At 37.1% G+C, this 20,814-nt stretch overlaps 1 protein-coding gene across 9 annotated transcripts in view; it reads right to left on the reverse strand.

Annotated features, from left to right (window-relative positions):
* Positions 1-2,859: 2,859 nt before the first annotated feature.
* CEP170 (centrosomal protein 170) overlaps positions 2,860-20,814 on the reverse strand; it is a 99,156-nt gene continuing 81,201 nt past the window's right edge. For 6 of the 9 annotated variants that reach the window (XM_054821072.1, XM_054821071.1, XM_054821064.1 and 3 more), the window contains 6 exons: positions 16,449-16,626; positions 14,896-15,063; positions 14,546-14,634; positions 9,130-9,223; positions 6,764-6,815; positions 2,860-5,209 (listed from right to left, as the gene is read on the reverse strand). In XM_054821072.1, coding sequence (XP_054677047.1) covers positions 4,923-5,209; positions 6,764-6,815; positions 9,130-9,223; positions 14,546-14,634; positions 14,896-15,063; positions 16,449-16,626 — 868 coding nt within the window. In that variant the 3' untranslated portion in view covers positions 2,860-4,922. The remainder of the gene's footprint in view (positions 5,210-6,763; positions 6,816-9,129; positions 9,224-14,545; positions 14,635-14,895; positions 15,064-16,448; positions 16,627-20,814) is intronic. The other 3 variants (XM_054821073.1, XM_054821067.1, XM_054821070.1) reach the window with 2 other exon arrangements.

Below are 20,814 nucleotides of genomic sequence, written 5' to 3' on the forward strand. Positions count from 1 at the left end.
ACATCTGAGGCAATGCTGTGAATGAAATGTGAAGTCACCCGTTAACTTAGAAGTTTCTATAGAATCCTCATTCTTTTTGCCCAGCTTCATACAGGTCCATGTGTGCATGGATAGACATGCAGAACTTAAAAACCTCATGTTGCACATTTTTTCAAAAATACTTATTATTAATTCAGCTTTTTCTGTTGAGAAAGACTGCAGTTTGCTTGAACGATAAGTCATGCTGCTGCTAAACTGTTGTTTTTTAATATAGTATAAAGACCTCTAGAGTCCTGATAGTGCTTTTAGTTACTCCACAGGAGCAGAAAGCCTTATCAATTATAAACATGTGAATTAATTTTTAAAACAGGTCTAAAAATGCCTATCCCTAAGGAATTGATGGACTGGAGCAATAGAACCTAGCAAGGACACACGTTAATTGGTTAAGTCAAAACGCAGGGTTTATCCCTGAAATGAGCAAATCTCTATCCCCTCACTCTAGCCCTAAGGCCCTAGTGCTCCAATGATTTTTGCAAGTGTAACTTTTGGAAATGTTGCCCTGCGTTCCCATGAGGGTACTCAGTAACGACGAACTCCTGTTTGAATATAGCCTCCCCAGAAAAGGTATTTTGTAATACCCCATCATTATAAGAGCTCTCCCCAGAGGAAAGGTAAGGACGTCAACATCTGACCAAACAGTAACTGCTGGAGAATTTGTTTGTGAGACAAAGTGAGCACTGGGTTTATTTTTTCACTGTTAACTCTGGTCTTGTTGGAACAGGTAAAGATCAAGATTTTTGACAGCAGGCTTCCAGTTATCTTATCCTGCTTTAAAGTATTTCCAGGGCTGCTAATCCCACTTGTTTGCTAACTACATCTTTTCCTGCAGAAATATATGAATAGTGATAAAAGTAGCTGAAAAGGAAATGCCTTGCTCCCAACCACTTCCCTGTTGGCTGTCACTTACAGCAACAGCACTGGGTAAGGCTTACCAAGTTGAAAACAAACATCGTTTTCATGAGATTACTCAGCTAGCATGGCTGGGAACACTGTTCTTTAGCATGAGGCAACTGTCCTTGGGCAATATTGCCAAGACTGGTACTGTCGGATGTATTTAGTGTGTGGCAAGCAAGGCTGAACCACCAAGACTGTAACCCTGTCAGCATTTACAGATGCGCTCTACGTGAAGTCAAAGATGACATTCCTGCGCTTTTAAAAATCTGATTATTCATCAAGATGAAGCTAAGCAACTTGTATGGTGAGCAGATAAGGCTCTTCCTTGTAACTCTCTTCAGATACAAAAGACTTGGTGGTATACAACCTCCTTGGCACGTAGCAAGTGGCCTCCTTTTACTGTACACGCTATTTCATGGAATGCTTCTCACATTCCTGCACACCCTTTCTTTTCATGGCTGTACGTCAAAGCAGTAACTGTAGATCTTTTCTGTGCTTGAGATCTTTCCAGTTAAAATTACAATGGCCTTCCAACAGGCATTGACTGAAATTCAGTTTTTGGTATGAAGCAGCACTGTCTTCTGAGACTGACGTACCAGTTGCTTTTGGTACAATGTACATGCCGCAGGGAAACACCATCTTGCTGTTATCAGGTCAGGCACACACAAATTACACTCTTAGCTTCATTTCTGTATGCTACAACTAGATGGGTCATTACAAGTTATTTGTTGGGTGTATAATTAGATCAGAGCGTGTAGCTAAGGGAGGAACCACAGCGCTGATCAGAGGTGGCTTGAACTCTGCTTTCTCTGTGTCACTGCACATCAGCCCTGCTTGCTGATGTCAAAAGGAAGCAGGGGACTGATGCAATCTGGCTAGATTTCTTAAGTACTTCTGAAAAATATCTCTGCATAACCTTGGCTCAAAGTGTAGTGGAGAGATGAAAATATTATGTGGGAAGAAATAACAAAATGCTACATCATCGCTTACAGAAATAGGTCTCTGCGCATGAGAATATTAACGCAGAAGTGCATTCCCCTTACTTCATCTGCCAAGGTAGAGGGACACTGGCAACAAGTGAGGAAACAATAGCAGCCCTGGAAGTTGGAGAATATGAAACAGTCCCGAGCACCTGGAAAGCCCTTCTAACTTTTCCACGTCTTTGACTATACCAAACTGGCATCTCTGAACACTGGTAAAAATCTCCTGCCCTCGAGAGCCGCGTGCTACTGAGTGTTACTGTGTGCCCATAATGCAGCCGTAATGCCGCCTGGCTGGGGATGCAAAGGGAACACAGGTGCACAGAAGCAAGATGAGAGCTGGCTGCTGCCAAGTCACAGCAAAGCTTGGCAACGCTGAAATGCCAAACCTGGGAAGAAATTCTGGGAGCTTTACACTAAACTCACAGTTTTGTTCTTGCACGAAGCTAGCTACACAAGAGGAAATTTAGTGTCTTGCAGGCAAGTACGTATGGAGTCGAAGCTGGGGCAGAAGAAAAAAAGGCACCAGTCTGGAGCCAAATTAGAATGTTCAGTAAAGTTTTCCAATCTATGAAGCAGAAGGAAAGCAGTCTGAAAAGCATCTACTGTTGCACCTGGCAGGTGCATTAAATCTCATTTACTTTCATTCTACAAAGAGAAACACAGTCACTATTTGGGGATTGGCATACTGGATTGCTTTTGCCTCTAGCTGCGCACACAAAAATCAATTCAAGCGTGGAAATGAACCTGAGTATGGGAAAGCCAGCCAATACTGTCAGCACAGAATAAATGATGCAGCAGTGGCAATCATGTAACTTCTTCCAGAGATAAGATGTTTATGAAAAAATGTCATTTCCTATTTCAGTAAAGGGAAGTTCGACTGCAGAAAGACTGGGTGAACTTCCCAGCTTTCATTTATATATTCACACATTCGTAAAGTTCCAGAAACACTTTATTTAAAAATGGAGTTGTAAATGCATATAACAAAATAACATACATAATAACTGTAACAAAAATAAATAAGGAGAACATGTTCATACAAAATAAGAACATAGTAATGCAAAATGCTTATTACAGAACGTAAAGGTAAACGCCTGAAAGAACACAAACAGAATCTCGCATGAAGAGCCTGTGCCTTTAATCCTTCCTAGCCATTTCCTGCTTTCCACTTGAGTCTGTGGAAAAATTATGTTCCCAAGCATTAAACAAAAGAAGGAATTATGGTGATGGTTTGGTACACTCGGTTTTCAACACCTAGCTCTAGTTTCAACTTATTTTTGCCCTTCTGCACCTTCTAAAACTTTTCTTGTAGCCTCTGTAAACTCGTGTAGTTCAGGCTTCTGCAGTTAGCTGGAGTAGCGCATATTGAGTCATACATGAAGGCTGTTTGCTTTTAATTTTTTTTTAAAGAAAATATGAAATCCATTATACAACAGATTAGTGGTTTTGTTTTTACATCTCTACAAAAAAAGTTTTTGCATTTTTATTAACTGGTCCAACTCTTATTGACTTCTGAAAGCCTGTACAATTTAAAAGTGTACAGAAAGTAGTTTTTTTAAACAAATGTCATATAGGATTATTGCTGAAATATTAAAGACCATTTCATAAAAGCTGCAAAACTGTATCTTTAACCTTAATATATAGAGACTGATGCAAACATAGGAAAATTCCAGTCTATTAGTTACATTTAACAGAAATATAACATTCCTCCAAGTTACAGTGTTCTGGAAATACAAAGTAATTCACTTTTATTTTTATTACTATTTCCGAATGTTAAGTTACTGGGACAACTTATAAGGAAAATAGGCTTATATAGGAAACTTTAAATAGACTTGCTTTTCAGTGGTATAAGCAAAATGTCTACGTTAGCAGTCATCTTCCAGAATCCTTTTAAATATGTAAGACAGAGACAGTTTTACTAGCAAGACTACAGGAAAATATACAGAAGCAAATAAAATCATTTGCTTGGGAGTGCATCTATTGATCAAGCAAATTATGACAACTCTATTTCCAAGTCCCCTAAAGAAAATTTTACATCTCATGATCATTCCAAGAAACAGTAACTTCTTCCATCAGCTTATGTTGCATTTGAACTGGTGAGAGCCCATTTGCCTTAATATGCTTTAAAATGTCCCACATTGCTGTATGCTTAAATTTGTTTCCTAGTTTCAACAACCATTTGGACAGAAATGAGATATGAAATACTTCTACTTTCATTAACATCAAAAAGACATTTGAAGAAGATCAAAAAGTGCCAAATAGTCCTTTCAGAAAGTGGATTAAAACACTGCAATGATAATACAAGTACAGTATTATCAGTTTTCTATGTACACCGAAACACTGCTTGCTGTTTAATGATATTTGATATGTTCACCTATCACTCCCAGCAAATCTTAGTGCAAACATAATATGTGATTTTTGTAAACCCCAAGACAATTTATGCAGCAACAAGGTTATAGAAGTCACAGAACTGTTTGAGATTTTCAGTACACAAGAATGAATGCTTTCTGAAATCTGTCTTACCTTTTGCAGTAATGTGTCATTGTAGTCGAAGATAATGTTTCCTATATAAATCATCTAATTCAGAATCAAATTAACTGTTCAACAGTTCTGTACAAACTTTAGTGGAGGAAGTCCATTCATTAGAGCAGTTTGGCAAAGAGATTTGGGGTTTCAGTAACATTAAATGTTAGACTGCTTGCATGGCTTTTAAAAAGAAATAAATCTATTAAGGGAAAACTGCTGATATAATAATTCTTTTGCAAAGCACACAACCACAAAGGGCAAACCCGCCACAATCTGCTTTCCTACACTGGTATCTATGCATATCTTTATGATTTGAAAAGTATTTGTGTGACAATCAAAGCATCACAGTTAAAGAAAACTGGTTTAATAAAACAACTGCTGTTTGACCAAGCCTTTCTTTTTTAAATTATAAAACCAATATTATATTTTTTTCTTTATTCCTAAACATTCCGCATGAAAGGTTTTTGTATTAACACTGAGATGTCACTCACGCAAGGTGGCATCTTCCTCTTCCCCATCTGGGTTAAACCTATTGAAATGTATGCTGAAATCTGACTCAGATTCAGCATTCTCAAATTCAGCTGCAACAGGGACGGCGGCAGGTCGAAGAGCCCGGGCTTCGGGCTGGCAGGTGGGCTGCACTTGAGGGTGGGTACTTTGGGAAACGGGACTGGACTTCGGCTTCGGCTGAGCTGGTAAGATGGGGCTGGCGAATCCCAAGTTGCTCAGAGCATCCAGGGTACCGTCAGGGTCAATCATAGCATTAATTGCTAAGCAATCAAGAAAAGATGAAAGGGATAGGGAAGAAACCATAAAAAATACAATTTTCTGTTACCATAAAAAGTACGAAAATCCTGGTTTAACATTTTTATTTTTATGATGACAGACATGAGCTTTTACATGTGTTGCTCACTACAAAGGAGTGGTGTATCCAACATATATGTAGCTGCTACATATATTTAAAAGCATTTACATGTATCAAAAGTTTAGATGAAATGAAACTGCACAAACTAAACACTGCCTGATGGACAGGAGAGATGACGAACCATCTATGATTAGGGACCAAAAGATGGGATTTTTAGCCATGTTTAAGGGTCTTGTTCTCCAATATTAGCATTCTATTATGCTTCATTCCACCCCACCCTGCCCCAAATATCCATATCTGCTACTTCCATGATTGAATGAATTTTATATAAAAGATCAATCATTTATCCTTTTTAATGCATAAGCGATGGACTCATTGCCCCTCTCCCTCCCCATAGTGAGGGCACACTGAAGCACCGAGTACAATTTCATTTTACCGTACTATTAACTGAACTAACATCTATTTGAACACCACTGCGTACACAAGCAAATGATTTGGCCTCTTTCTCTGGGCTTTATTTCTTTGTTATGTTCTCTAAACACAATATAATTTGTAATAAAACAATTTTTTATTACATTTATTACCAACATTTTTTAACTATAGCTGAGCATGAAACAAATACTAATTTGTCTCTAGAGGTGTCTAATGATTCATCCCGAAACATTCTTTTAAAAAACATTTTATGGTAGGATTAAATTTGAATACTAAAAATAACAAATATAGGAAATTTACAACAAATACAATAATGATCGCGTATAGGCATGGACCACTAATCCATTTGACCATACCAAATTAAACAATAAACTAAGTATAAACAATACACAAATAAGACTGCAACTTCTTTTAAAAATATACTCAATTTTTAAGTTGATTTTCATAAACACAATATATGTCTAAATAGCAGACTCTGTAAGCACAACATACAGTTACAAAGAATGGATTCAGTAGTGTGAAGGGAAAATGTCAAGAGCTCATCCTAAATTTTCATTTTATTGTATCAGATGAAGTTGGGTTTTTTGAGATTTCCTATAGATTATGGTCCCAGTGCATTCCTTATACTGAATTGTGCTACACATGAGCGTATTACTGATGTGCAAGGACTAGTTTATAAAGCCTTAATCTCAGGATTCTCTATCACCCACTCTTCAATATTTACCCACAAAAAATATTTCTATTAAGAATATTTCACAAATAATTCCTTTGGGATTCTCTGGACTATTCCACTTTTAGTTGAGCCTTTTCTCACCCATATAAAAAGGTATCATCAATCTTCTGTTTTAAAATAATTCAGTGATGCTTCTTTGCCAAATGTGCCAGCAATTATATGATATTAATGTATGTAACTGATACTGTGAATATATTTTAATAAAATGTGGTAATTTTTTATGAGATAGATATATATAGTTAAAAAATTTTAAACAAGCAACAATGAAAGAGAAAAGTGAAAAAAGATTTGTACCTTGCAGCTGTTTCTCAACTCGTTTCAGCTCCTGTAAGATTGATGATATTTCCTGGGAAAGAAACAAACGTGTTTCATTATGGAGAAACGAGACTCAAACTACCTAGCAGTAGTAAACAATTGCTCTCCCCAACCTTTGCAATATGCTATTTGGGTTGTCCCTCCTGGCATCAAGAACCCCCTCCCTTGCTGTTGGTGGCCCAGCAATGTCCCCCACAGGTCCCAGGCAGGGGTGCTTGAGGCTGGACAGCCATGGCCCACTCAGAAATCACGAGCTCTTCTGCACTGGCTGATTGCTAGGATCAACAAAACCTCACTCTGTCCCTTGCTCATCTGCCTGCGCTACTTCTCAAGCACAGACTGACAGATGCCATGGTTCTGTAGAAATGGGGGGAAGTAACAGTAAATCTTTAAACGGAAGTTACAGTATGAACACAGTATTAATGGAACAGGGTGATTTATAATCTTCTTCAGATGTGAGTCAGAACAGTAAGATGACTGCCTCGGGATTTTGCAACCACCGGGCCCGGTGCCCACGAGACCCTGCACACCAGTGTTGGGTCCTCAGCACTCTTGCCTTACGGATTTTTCTCCTCTGTGCTGCACTACTTGCTAACACAGACGTAGCCACGGCAACGCACTCAGAAACAGGACAACAAATGTACCACATCTTAAATTATAAATATGTAAATCCTACAATTGAAAGATCCAACACTGAAGGGTACTGTTAATCCAGCTACTGAGGAGAGCTACCAGTGGTCTTCAAAAGCTGAGAATTTTCAAAGGCACTGATTTCAGAAACCCATTTAACCCATTTCAGAAACCCATTCTGTACTAAGTAATGTGATTTTTGTCGGTAGCAAAGAGATTGGTTACCTTGGATTTTACAAAGTGATTATCTTTAAGCAGACTGCACATCTGAGCTGGACATAAATGTCCCAAGGACAAAACAAACATTGGCTACAATTGTCCTTTGTTAATTTTAATAACATTCTGTGATAAAAATAAGCACTGCTTTAGTACTGGATTTGAACAATATATTGCTCTGAAAACTGAGCAGAAACTTGAAAATCAGTGCATAGACAAAGAAAAACCCATACTTTCAAACAATGTGAGATGCTTTAATGCATTGAAAAAAAATTTTGTAAAATGCTGAACTTAGGAATATATATACCACTAATCTTTTGCCTTTTTAAAGAATGCCTTAAAACCACATATTCATAGCACTTAGAATATAAAAAGCCAAACTCCGATCTTATTCTGGAAATGGGTAGGATAAGAGAAACTCCTTATCATATTTCTAAAATTAGAAAATTCCATGAGTAACTTGCTTAATTAAACTTCAAAAAACCCCAAACCTGTCAGTTTCTAATGATTGCTCTTAAAAAATATACCATTCTGCAGAAATTATGGGCCAAGTTTTTAATACCTCCAGGAAAAATCAATTTGGATGAGTTTAATAACTTATAATGAGCTAAGAGAGAAGTGCTAGCCAGTTCAATGCCAGAGGAAATGTGTTGACATTTTGCTTCTGAGCAGTCCCGTACAAAGTATGTGAGAAGGAGTTTCTTCTCCCATCTTTCCATCAGAAAAGAAAACTGTAAGTTGACATCTTTAACAGCATGATACTCCAGACAGGATAATGTAGCTAGACTCTCCACCCTTTCTCACATGCAGAGATGTTTTTCAAACCCTATGCTCTGTGTGTAGAAGCAGAGGAGAAGCGTACTAGGAAACCCTTATGCTGTCACACAGCGTGGTCACAAAATGGCCCTCATCAGGAAGGCGTAGAAGACTACATGAATCAACTAAAGTTGTAGTTGGTACCCAACGGTTATCACTTCCACACAAAATCAACGTGATTATTTTTCATTGAAGAGTGCTTTAATTGCAATGTGCCTTCAGATTATTTTCATTCACATATAGCAAAATACAACTATTTATTTAAATATTAATAATCATTATTAATAGTACTATTTTATATCAAGTACTAATAACCAGTAGGTAAAATAGTCTTTTGATTGTAAAACAAGTTCATTCGAAAGCAATCCAATGTTCAAACTAGTGGTTGTTACCTTTTGTTACACAAAAGTACTGATGATCCACATATAGTTTGTATCCCTTTTATTGCATTCTTTTTCTGAGACTTTCCCCTGAACAATTACTTAAGACTCTTTCTTTATAAGATAGTAAGTCTTAGTAATTATTAAAAAAGATTAGGCTTATTCTTGAAATATACCAAATGTCCAAATAAAACATTTGGAAGTTTTTTGTCTTTATACCATTGAAAATATCACATTCCTCCACTGATGATTTAGAAATTAGATAAGAGGCTCATTCAATCCAGAAAAGATAACTATTCATACCATGCTTGAAGTTTTCACAATAGGAACTTCACTTTCAGCTCGCAACTTGTTTTCAATTTCTTCCCAATTTCTGTCTTTGTCCTTAAATAATATTCTAGAAGAAAGAAATTCAAGAATAATATGTTTAAAATAGACAGAAATAAACAAACTAAAGTTGAAAGATTAGATACATGAGATGAGAAAGCAGCATAGGGAGCACTGAATAAAACTATAATCTGAAATATTGAAAACTGACAGAATCCAACCATAGAGAGTCTGAATTTTCAGATGAAAAATTCAGATTCCCCATTCTTAATGTTTTGCTTCCCTGCTGTGATAAATAATTTTTGTTTTCATTGTCATATCATAAAGATCATTTAACTATCTACATTTGCACAACTGAAAAAAAATAAATGTATGAGTATTTAAGGTCTGGGTATTCATTTTTTTTAAGTGACGCCATGATGACAGAGGAATCCAAATCCACTTCTTGTCTAATTGGTATGTCAGAGTACAAGAATAGCTGCAGTAAAACTGGAAGCAAACCAACCAACCAATTTAAAATTATGACCAAAAAGTAGTACATTTTAAAGAAGTTATTAGTGTAAGTTCGTCTCTGAGGAAATAATTTTTAAGGTAGAACTTCATGATAGCTTGTATCTCATAGAGACTAAGAATTTGAAAGAAAGATGGGAGAATTAGTACTGCATTTCTGTTAATCTTTCTTCAGTTATTGATACCCTATGGAAAATCCCACTATTATAATCCTCTCAAGAAAGTCTAGTTTGTCAAAATGTGTACCCTGTGTTATCAGTACATGGATGTCCATAGACAGCCCCTCCAGAAGCTGCTTTAACTCTTCCTCTATCTTTGAGGTCTTCACTCGCTGCTGCTTCAGAACATGTTTTTGTCAGATGTTTCACTGCGAAAAGTGCTACTCTAATGACACAATGTCATGGGATTGAGGCAAATGACCACTCCTGCAAGTGACTTTAGTGTATTCATGTACAAAACATACAAAGAGTAAACATTAATAGATACTTTTTCTTGGGGAAGCAAAAATTAATTAAAAGTAATCAAAACTACAGTGAAGAAAACATGAAACACTTTATGGCCTTAAGTAGTGTCATAAAGTTAATCATCAGAGATCTGACAAGATCGCTTTTATGTTCTGGAAGGGAGTGCAAAAGCTTGCGAAGCTGTACAACTGCAAACCTGGAAACCAGAAAGTCCAATTACAATGGAAAATTTAGGACTTGCCTGAAACTGATGAGTTTAAATAAATAAATAAAAACCAGAGCCAATTAAATCCTTTATAGGATCTTACACTAAAAACCAGGCAACTCCTGGAAATATTTGGATTCAGTATACAGAGGATCTATATTTTCCATACTTTAGTAGCGTTTATATCACTCTGGAAATCAGCAGGAACATAGGAAATAAGGCTTTATGTAGCAGTAAACAGCACTAGTAGGAAAAATATAGAAGTTACTATGACACTGTTTTTTTCATTTACCTTCTTGCTCATGTTATATTAAAACACTTCTATTGTTATGTATGTGATTAATGCCTTCGCTTGTGTAGGTGGTGTTTTCAGTCTTACTCTCTTTTAGAGATAACGTTCTTACTTCTCTTACAATTTGAAAGCTTTCCATTTCATAGGTCATTTTATTTAAAAAAAAAAAGGAAAAAATGAAAACAGTAATTTTAAAAATGTTATTATTTCCACTATAAACTGGACAGGCCAATTTGGTTTTGCTATAATTTTAGAAAGTCTACTTACTTTTTACAACATTTTTTTCAATTCTTCATTTAGTACATTTTAATATCCTGGGGGGCTCTTCATCTCTATCTCCTTTGCTCTTTCTCCTTCTAACCATACTCTGTACATTAAAAGACCATATTTATAAATGCCTGCCATCTTCTGCTCTTTCCTTTCCCTGCTTTCTGGGGCAAATCTGCCTGAACTTTTTTATTTGGTTGTGCTCAGTCCCCATTTTTCTTTCATTGCACTTTGCAGGGTGCCCAGCAAACTGCAGAGACTGACAAGTAGCACCTGCACTGACCTGAATGCTTTGCCTAGATTTTGCCTGACTGCAAAGCAAGCCAATAACACTGCATTTACATTGTAGACCACTGATAAAACGATGTAGGTCTTCTCACTGCAAAACCTACTTACCTCTTCCCTCCATCGTCTCTGATAATTCCTGCAAACTCATTATAACATACAAAAGACAGAAAAGCAAACAAACTGCATATCTGCTTCCTGAGAAGCCACTACAATAATTTGTTAGGAAAGAACGGCCTATAGGATACATGGCAAGAACGCTGCAGAATTTCTGCCATGACCTTATTCTGAAGAAAATTACAAACATACAGAGGATTTGGTGAAAGGAAAGAATCAGACACTTGAATCTGGTTCAATCTGAACACCACGCTAGGACTTGGGGGGAAAAACCCATTTTGGCTAGCACTAGGAGAATCTAGGTGAGGAATACAGCATCAAAAGCTTCTCTCAATCCTACTTCTTAATATAAGGGAGGAACCGTGACAGAACTCAGTGGAACTCGGAACATTATCTATAAATTAGAAAACAGAAATGGCAGCTCTAATGAAGTGGGGAAGAAACTAGTCAGGCAAAAAGATACAGATTACCTTTTGTCCTCATACTAATTTATTTTTGATTGATTTTAGCTTATTTTAATTTCTGATAGATCTGCTTGTCAAGAATGACTGAAAATATTTATGTTCTTAATACTTTAGCCAAAGTGAAACTGGTCTTTTTGTAAAGCTAGCTACTGCAACTAACATACTACAGAAAGAAGAGTGTTCACATTCACAGGAAGCATGTCCTTCTCCATTTGGACCTAGATAGGATACAATCTTTTAATATGTATGATGAAATTTGTACGGACCGCAATTGCTCTATAGTGTCTGTGTTCTCGGGAAAGGGGTTTACATTGGTGAACAAGAAAATTTGATGGAGGACTTTTAAAACACAGTCAGGGCTACTGGCTTACTCTTATTGGTGCCTCTAAAATTTCTCCTCTCTGTTCAGGTTCAAGCACTCTGGAAAAAATACAGAACTGGTAGCTTGACAAATCCTGACTGATTCTCATTGTATCTGTTCTGGGCAGAAATTTTAACTGGCTTAACTCCAGAAAAAGGAGTAGAAGCACATTAGTTAATTGAACTCACGTACCTCAAAACAAAGCTAAGGTAAAATCTGTAATAGGTCCTAGCTGCCTTATATGCTTTCTAAAAAACAATTGTAAAACTATTGGTTTACTGATTCAAAAACTAATGACATTATGAATAACATCATATTATACAAATCCATTCTGAGGAGCAGGGAAAGGAAGTTTAGATCACAGGTCTGGGGAATATACTAAATAGTTATTTATTAATGAAAGTTTCTCCACTATATTTTTACAGAAATGAGCAATGCCACTTTCTTTAAATGTATATAAAATGTTTATAGGTATGCTTTAATTTATAATTATACATGATCACATCATTATTACATTCATTATAATGTAGCTGACTTACCTTTTAAGCTCAGAAAATTAATCAGAAAAGTGTAAGACTTGATTTTATAGTTACCTGCTTTTCTCAGGATGAATTTGCATACATAAATCTGTTTTAACTCACTGCATTGAACTCAGTTTTTTATGTTAAGTAAAATACAGATACGCTAGCAACACATTTACAGATCAGAAACTGCCAACCATCAAGAAAAATCAACATGACGCAAGAAGTGGAGTATCTACTATCTACTGCTTCTGAGGCATTTTAAGATACATATCGTCCTAGACGCCTACCACAAATAAGTCAGTCAATAAGCAAGATTCTTGTTCCAATGATGCAGCTTTAAAAGGAAAAAAAAAAATATTGGTAAGCAGAGTTCCTTATGGATGTCACTGTATTTTCCCAGAGGATTATGCTCAAAACAAAATGGAATGTAATATTTTGTTTCTATTTCCAAATTTCTAATGCCTTTTAGAATGACTACCAAAGAATGGTCAAGCTTAAGTGCCTCTTCGCGTGTATTTATTTGCTCATTTTTTGAGATCAGCTATTAAAGTAAATGAGAGCATGCACTCAGATGTTGATTCAACTTGAACAAGTTGTGAACTTTTGCATAATTTATAATAAATTCTGCATAATGAAGTTTAACTGTGTTAATTTGGCACAGCTTTTGAGAGTAGCCATACTGTAAACCTGCATTTCACAAACTCATTTGTATCTGAAATTCACATAGCAAAAGACATTTATGTCTTTTGCTTAAGGAGATGTAAATAAATATGATGTATATAAACGTGTATGATACATAAAAGTACATATCTAGGGAAACCAAAGTGGGAAAAGCAGCAAATGGCGTATTTCCAGTATTATAATCCTGCAGCCCCAAAATGTAGTTGGAAAAAGCGAATTGAGATCAACATCATTCCAGGACCAAGTTCCGAGAGCAGAAAGAAGGTACTCACAAATGTTACCTGTAACCACCAGTAAAAACAACACACGAAACCCCTTAGAACAGAATTAGTAAGAATGGGCTGCAGGCTTTTAAAGACTGATGCTTCACCCAGTGATACTCTTCCTACTAGAAATAGCAGGACTAGAAATGGCAGATAACCTATAGTTTTTACCAATTTATATAGATAATTTTTTTTGTTCTTGATTTCTATGGTCAAGTCTTTTTTGGAACTCCCATGAGAATGCAATCTTCAGATACGTTAGTATTGTGCTGCTTTTACTAGTTACATCACCCTATGCTGCAATAAATTTGTGATTTGGTGATTAATCTGTCACCCATCTAAGATTTCAAAGCTGACACTTCCTAGACAAACTGATCAATTACAGAGCTAATATTTTCTCACATTCAGAAAATTATACATGAAGTTCAGCCAAATCAATTTCTTATTTTTAATGTACTCTATTTTCAAATGGTTAACTGCACAGACACATGAAGGAGGACATGTGAATTATACAAGCCTGAACTTTGTATTTAGAATTTTCATCTATTCTTGTCAACTAAAGTGGTCACCAAATGGTTGTGCTCCCATTCAAGTGGAATGGATCTGCTAGTAGAGCAACATGATATCATTTTTGACATGTCTATTGCTCCTGTTAGCTACTGTGACATTTTATGCAGGAACCACTCCTCTGCCAGAAGTATGATGGATATTGTTCTGTCCATGTAAACTCTGTTGATATTTATCTTCATATAATGTGAAATACACACAAGCAATAATGGAAAAAATATTCATCCCAAATCTTTCTGAACGCTCAAAAAGCCACAGGTAACACTGCTTTTTAAAAACACAAGTTGCTACTACATACATTTGCTCTATCTGTATTACACATATCTTTTCTACTAGTAGGAATGTTGATGAGAGAACATTTTCAGTAATAACAATAATTTTTAAAAACCCACCTGATTTTGCCAGCTGTTTTGTCTATGGATTGTCTTATCTTGCGAGAAAATTGGAAGACTGAGGACAATAGCAAGCTGTCCCCCATAACCTGCAATAAGTTTTTATTAAAAAAGGATATTATTAATGGGAACTAAATAAAAAATGTTAAAAAAATCATACTTGTGTTTTAATTACTATCATATACAAACAATCATATTTGAACATTTTGCAAATGAATTTTTTTTTTCCAGTATTAATGCCACCTGCTACAGGTAGGAAAGAAAGGATAATCTCTAGAAGTTTAAGTGGGGAAAAATTGTAAAAGCTTAAAATGGACACAGTACTAGAGAGAATCCTGTTGTGTACTTACTTCATCTCTGCTCCAAGTCCTTCTCCGTGTAATTGTTGGAGGATCAAGGGCATCTGTTATCTGAGGCCTAGCATCACTGGGTCGACCATTCCCCTCTGGTGGTTTGGCATGCACTAGTGGAGGGATTTTTCTAAAATTGAGACTTTCATCAAATACTCGGTCAACCAACTAAGGAGTAAAAGAAAAATGCAGTTTATGAAACCTACTGGATACATGCAAAAATCAGATTAATATTTTTTTCTTCTGAAACAGTTTACAAGAAGCCTATCAAATAAAAATCATTCTGTTGTCCTGTATAGTATAGAATGATGCATCTCTTATGTAACAATACCTTCCTCCCTCCCCCCGCAAATACCAGACATACATGGCAAAATTACACTACCCCACAGAAATTTTGCTTATGGGCAGTTAACATAATAGTTACCTATAAACTGGTATTGAATAATTTATTCCTTCAATTAATGGGATACATCTGTGGAATTAAGCACAGTACTATCAAATTTAGGTTTTTTTCCAGATTAGTCATAGCGTTACAGAAACACTTATACCTACTTAAAGGAGATACTGCCACCTGCAGTATGTACGCGCTGTACAATAGTTTTTAGACAAGAAAATAGTTATTTAATCATATAAAAATCAGACTGATCTAACTGGATCTGAGAAAATGAGAACTTTATTTCCTTAAAGTTTAGCTGTAAGTCGATGAGAATTAAAAAAATCTATGTGAGTGCAGTTATAATTTTTCTTATCACTGTTTATATCTTTTTTTCCACAGAAAAAGACAGTATTATACTACACACAGTAAACTAATGTATTAACCAAACTTTATGCACACAAAAATGAATAAACACATTTTGAAAGGAATACTATGAAGAAAAAAATGCAGTAAACATTTACAACATATTAGGGTGAATTGTAATATGGTAGAAAGTGATGATTGAAATTCAGATTAACGTGTTTACCAGCATTAGACCTGTGATGGTTACTAGAACAAGTTAGTCAATATATTCATAGAAGAGCACACCAGAGATAGTCAAAGAAAATAACAATTATTAGAAGCACTAGGCAAACTTATTTCAAGGCAGTTTTTGACAATGTTATTAAGAAAGAAAATCTAAAGTTATTGTTAACTGATGGTACCTAAGTATTTCAGTGTTCAGAAGATGAAACTTGTATGTCACCTGTGAAAAGAGGGACTTTTTTGTTTTTAATAGCTATGCAAAGTATTAAATGCATACATTTATATATATTCGTGCATACACACTAGTATCTTTAAATGCACTTAGATACTATCCAACGGTATCTAAGGCTACAGACAAGTAAGAAACAAATAACTATCTTGTCCTATGTTTCGTGGAAAAAAAGAGACAGACAGATAGTATGCATCCTTTTGACAAGCTGTGTTCATAGAATAATTTCCGGGTTGTTCATTGAAACGTAAAGGAACTTTAAATCAAAAAACAAAGTGGAGATCATGCATACGGATTGAGTGAAATAACTAAAAAAGGCTATGCAAAATGCTAAAAGCAAAAGAAATAAAGAAAAGGAAGAACCTTATGCATTTCTCCATGAAGATCTCCTACCTCTTCTCTAGTGTCTATGGCAGAGCCAGGGGTGGTGGCAGCAGTGCTTACTGTGGTACTGGGGGCAGTGCCTGATGAAGTCACTGAATCTATCTCTCCTGCTACATCGTTGATTTCCCGTGCGATGAGAGCCAGATCTTGACTGATCCTAGTAATAAAGACAGTGTTACATTCTCCCCTACAAATACTTCTGGATCAGTAGAGCCCAACCTGCAGCCTTTGAGCTTCTAAGTTCTAGTTCCTGACAACTGTGCTATGAAAATGTGTATGCCCTTCTAAATTTGAAAGTGTATTTGTAGAACCATAAAAGCAAAATTTTAAATTTTAATAACATGCCTTTCTAGACGAAGAAGGTAGAAGGCAATCTCAAAAGACAATGCATCTTTGTTTTCTTTGTGCAACATGCACACACGGGATGCACTGGAAATATGTTGAAAATACTGCACAGATGACCTGTGTACATGCAGTGAATCTGAAATGTCCAGAACACATTTAATTTATACCTCAGTTTACCTACTTGCAAAGAACTGCTTCAGGACCTGTGATTATCCAGCAGCCCTGCAGCTTGCTCAGATCAAGCTGCTGATGTGTCTGAAATTCCAGACCAGTACCCTAAATCCTCAAATTTAATCAAGACAAGCTTTCTAGTTGGAAAAACAGAACATGCCTGTAAAAATCTGGATATGATAGCACTACATAAATACATCTGACTTCTCAGCTGAAGATTCCTTTTCCCTTTCTTCTGATCTGCCACATCACAAAATAGCTCTGCTCTGTATTCTGCTCAGTACAGGGAGGAAGCTTGCCTAGCTCTGCTTGTGCTACTCCTCCCCAGGACACCCCAAAAGAAGAAGGGGAAAAAAACCAAAGCAAAAGCTAAAAGCCTCCTACTAACTACGGCATCCTTAATCTCCGGCTTGGATTAAGCAGTTCAGAAGACCTAGAATTCAGAGCAGCCCACCAAGTGATCCCCTTTCATACTTTTGTCTGAGAGGAGTGAAGGCACAGAAGTCAACAGTGCTAATTCTGCACCACCAAGGACTCCGAACAGCAGCACCCACTGCTTAAGTGGAAGGAATTGCACAGCCACTTGACAGTGATGAACACCGTGCTGGCCAGTGCTTGCTAAAGATGAGCTTCTTTCTCCTCTTTATTTTCACATTGTCTTCAAGTCAAAAAAGAATGGACACCATTGACCTAGAGATAGTTTAAGACTGAGTGAGCAGAATTTAAACTGGAAAGGCAAACATAATTAGAGAAATTTCAGTCCAATCCCAATGCTGAATTTTGCGGCTAACCCTCAGCAACCCACAATAAAGTGCAACCTTATGCAGCACAGATACACATATAATTGGGAGAAGGCTGTAAAAAGAATATGCGGCAATTGCCCGTGACCACTCAAAACAGTATTTCTGAATTCAAACTATCAAAGACTGGAACACTCAAGCAGAAACAAAGTCAATTGCTCATTTTAATAAATTAAAATATGGTAAGTGCCTGCTAGAACATTAATTAATTTAACCTAATTACTATATCTTCTGAGTCAATTTTAATCTATATTCCATCTTCCTATATATACGTACCATTAAAATGCAAAGTTTGACCTAATATTCTGAGTAGTAGAGATCCTAGAGCACCTACATACGTTGTTTCACACAACCACATCACTTTTTTCTTAAACAGAGAAGTTGCTAATATTCACGTATGAATTTCTGTGACAAATTTTGGTATTTAATGAATAGTTATGAAGAAAATAAAATCCAGGAAATTTCAATTATCAGTAAATCCTCCAGAAGACAAATGTCATTAAATACCATAATCAAAACCAGTATCAATAAACTAGAACTTAATTTGCGACAGAAATCAGCAATGCTTCAACATGCCACATCCACTTCAACTGAGTTCTTACCAAGCAATCAAAATTACATAAAATGTCAGATGTTTACATAAAAATGAATTCAAATGAATCCTGAAAATATCATAATAAAGAACACTGACATGGATGGCAAGCAACTTGTTAGACAATCATCACAGTCAAACACTAGTCAAGTGAGCAAAATCTGGAATTAGTGTCAATGTGATAGTAAGCTACAGTCAGTACTCACTAATGTTTCAGTCTAGAAACAATATAGATAGAGCACTAAACAAAAAGCACTATGAAAAAGAAAATTAGAAACAAGCTGAGAGTTGAGCCTGACTCTTCATAAATGTTTTTAAGTCATTCTACATTAACGTTTAGAAAGAGGAAGTATTGCTTAAATATAAGGAGTATGTTTAGTATAATCAAGGATAAGAGACTTAGGCTTTAGGGACACACTATTTACTCGGGTGCAACAGTAGGTTGCCTTGCAAATTTCTACTGCTTCCTGCATCAGCCTTAGCAATCATACAAGGCAAATCAATTCAGAGAGGCAAAACTAAAAGAAACCTCAATTCCCTAACACACCCCCACACATACTCCAGGAAATGTGGCTATTAGATTTGCCCAGTGAGCAGACTCCCACAGCTACAGAGTTACATAAGGGACAGACAGAGTTTCCAACACAAGGCAAAAGGTGAGAACACTGGGCTTGGGATGGAGAGAGCATGACCATCTTTTTTACAACAAACTGGAACTCTAGTTCTTATTTACCTGTAGTGAAAGAATACCCATAGTATCAGAAAAAACACAATGAAATAGGAATACTTCGAAGATACCTGTAAGACTTCTGAACTGCTGGATTACCAAAAACATTTTTATGCTTCGTCTACTATGTCACACTTCCCACACTGAGTTGGTTTATTTTGTAACGATACTTTAAAATCCTTAAATAAAATACACACAAAGTTCCTGTTACTTTGAGGATGTATATCCCTCCAGGCCAAAGTGGTTTTAGATCAAATTTAGTTATTCCATTAATTTTTTTTAAACACCTCTTTCCAGTTTTCAATTTCATTAACACATCTGTAAATTGTAGAGTCCGTGAAAAGTTGTGCTGGGTTTGCATGGCAAGGCTTTGGTAGCTGGGGGAGCACTACAGGGGTGGCTTCTGTGAGAAGCTGCTAGAAGCTCCCCCTGTGTCTGATAGAGCCAATGCCAGCTGGCTCCAAGACGGACCCGCCCCTGGCCAAGGCCAAGCCAATCAGCGCCTCTGTGATAACATATTTAAGAAGAAGAAAAACACTTAAGAGAGAGGGAGAGCTTTTGCAGCCGGAGAGAGGAGTGAGAAGATGTAAGAAACTCTGCAGACACCAAGGTCAGTGCAGATGGAGGGGGAGGAGGTGCTCCAGGCACCGGAGCAGAGATCCCCCTGTAGCCCGTGGTGAAGGCCATGGTGAAGCAGGCTGTCCCCCTGCAGCCCATGGAGGAAGGATGAGGGGGTGTAGAGATTCCACCTACAGCACATGGAGGACCCCACACCGGAGCAGGTGGAGGCACCTGAAGGAGGCTGTGGCCCGTGGGAAGCCCATGCTGGGGCAAGCTCCAGGCAGGAACTGTGGACCCGTGGAGAGAGGAGCCCACGCCAGGGCAGGTTTGCTGGCAGGACTTGTGACCCCATGGGGGACCCACGCTGGAGCAGTCTGCTCCTGAAGGTCTGCACCCCATGGGAGAGACTCACGTTGGGGAATTTCATGAAGGACTGTCTCCTGTGAGAGGGACTCCATGCTGGAGCAGGGGTACGATGAGAGGAGTCCTCCCCTGAGGATGAATAAGCGGCAGAAACAACGTGTGATGAACTGACCATAACCCCCATTCCCCGTCCCCCTGTGCCGCTGAGGGGGGTGGAGGTTGAAGTCGGGAGTGAAGTTGAGCCTGGGAAGATGGGAGGGGTGGGGGGAGGTGTTTTAAGAGTTGATTTTATTTCTCATTCCTCTACTCTGTTTTGCTTGGTAGAGCAATTAGATGAATTCCCTCTCTAAGTTCAGTCTGTTTTGCTCGTGACGATGATTAGTGAGTGATCTCTCCCTGTCCTTATCTCGACCCATAAGCTTTTCGTCGTACTTTTTCTCCCCTGTCTAGTGAACAAGGGGAGTGATAGAGCGGCTCTGGCGGGCATCTGGCCCCCAGGCAGGGTCAACCCACCACAAAAGTGCAAACTGGGTCAATCTGGGTCAGTTAAAATACAATATGATAGTAACATGGATGTAATTAAATGTTTGTCATACAGTCTCTACATTACTTTCAGTTGCAGATTTATTTTATGAAAAATTTATCTTTACACCTGCCTAATCTAATCAGTTATTCAAGAAAACAATTGAAATCAACCAATTTTAATGAGATCATTCCTTTTTAAAAAAATCTAAACAGACTTGAAGGGACTGTGATCATAGAGGCTGGACTGAGGGCTGGCAAAGG

This window comes from Grus americana, chromosome 3 (assembly GCF_028858705.1).
Source record: "Grus americana isolate bGruAme1 chromosome 3, bGruAme1.mat, whole genome shotgun sequence".
Taxonomy (NCBI): Eukaryota; Metazoa; Chordata; class Aves; order Gruiformes; family Gruidae; genus Grus; species Grus americana.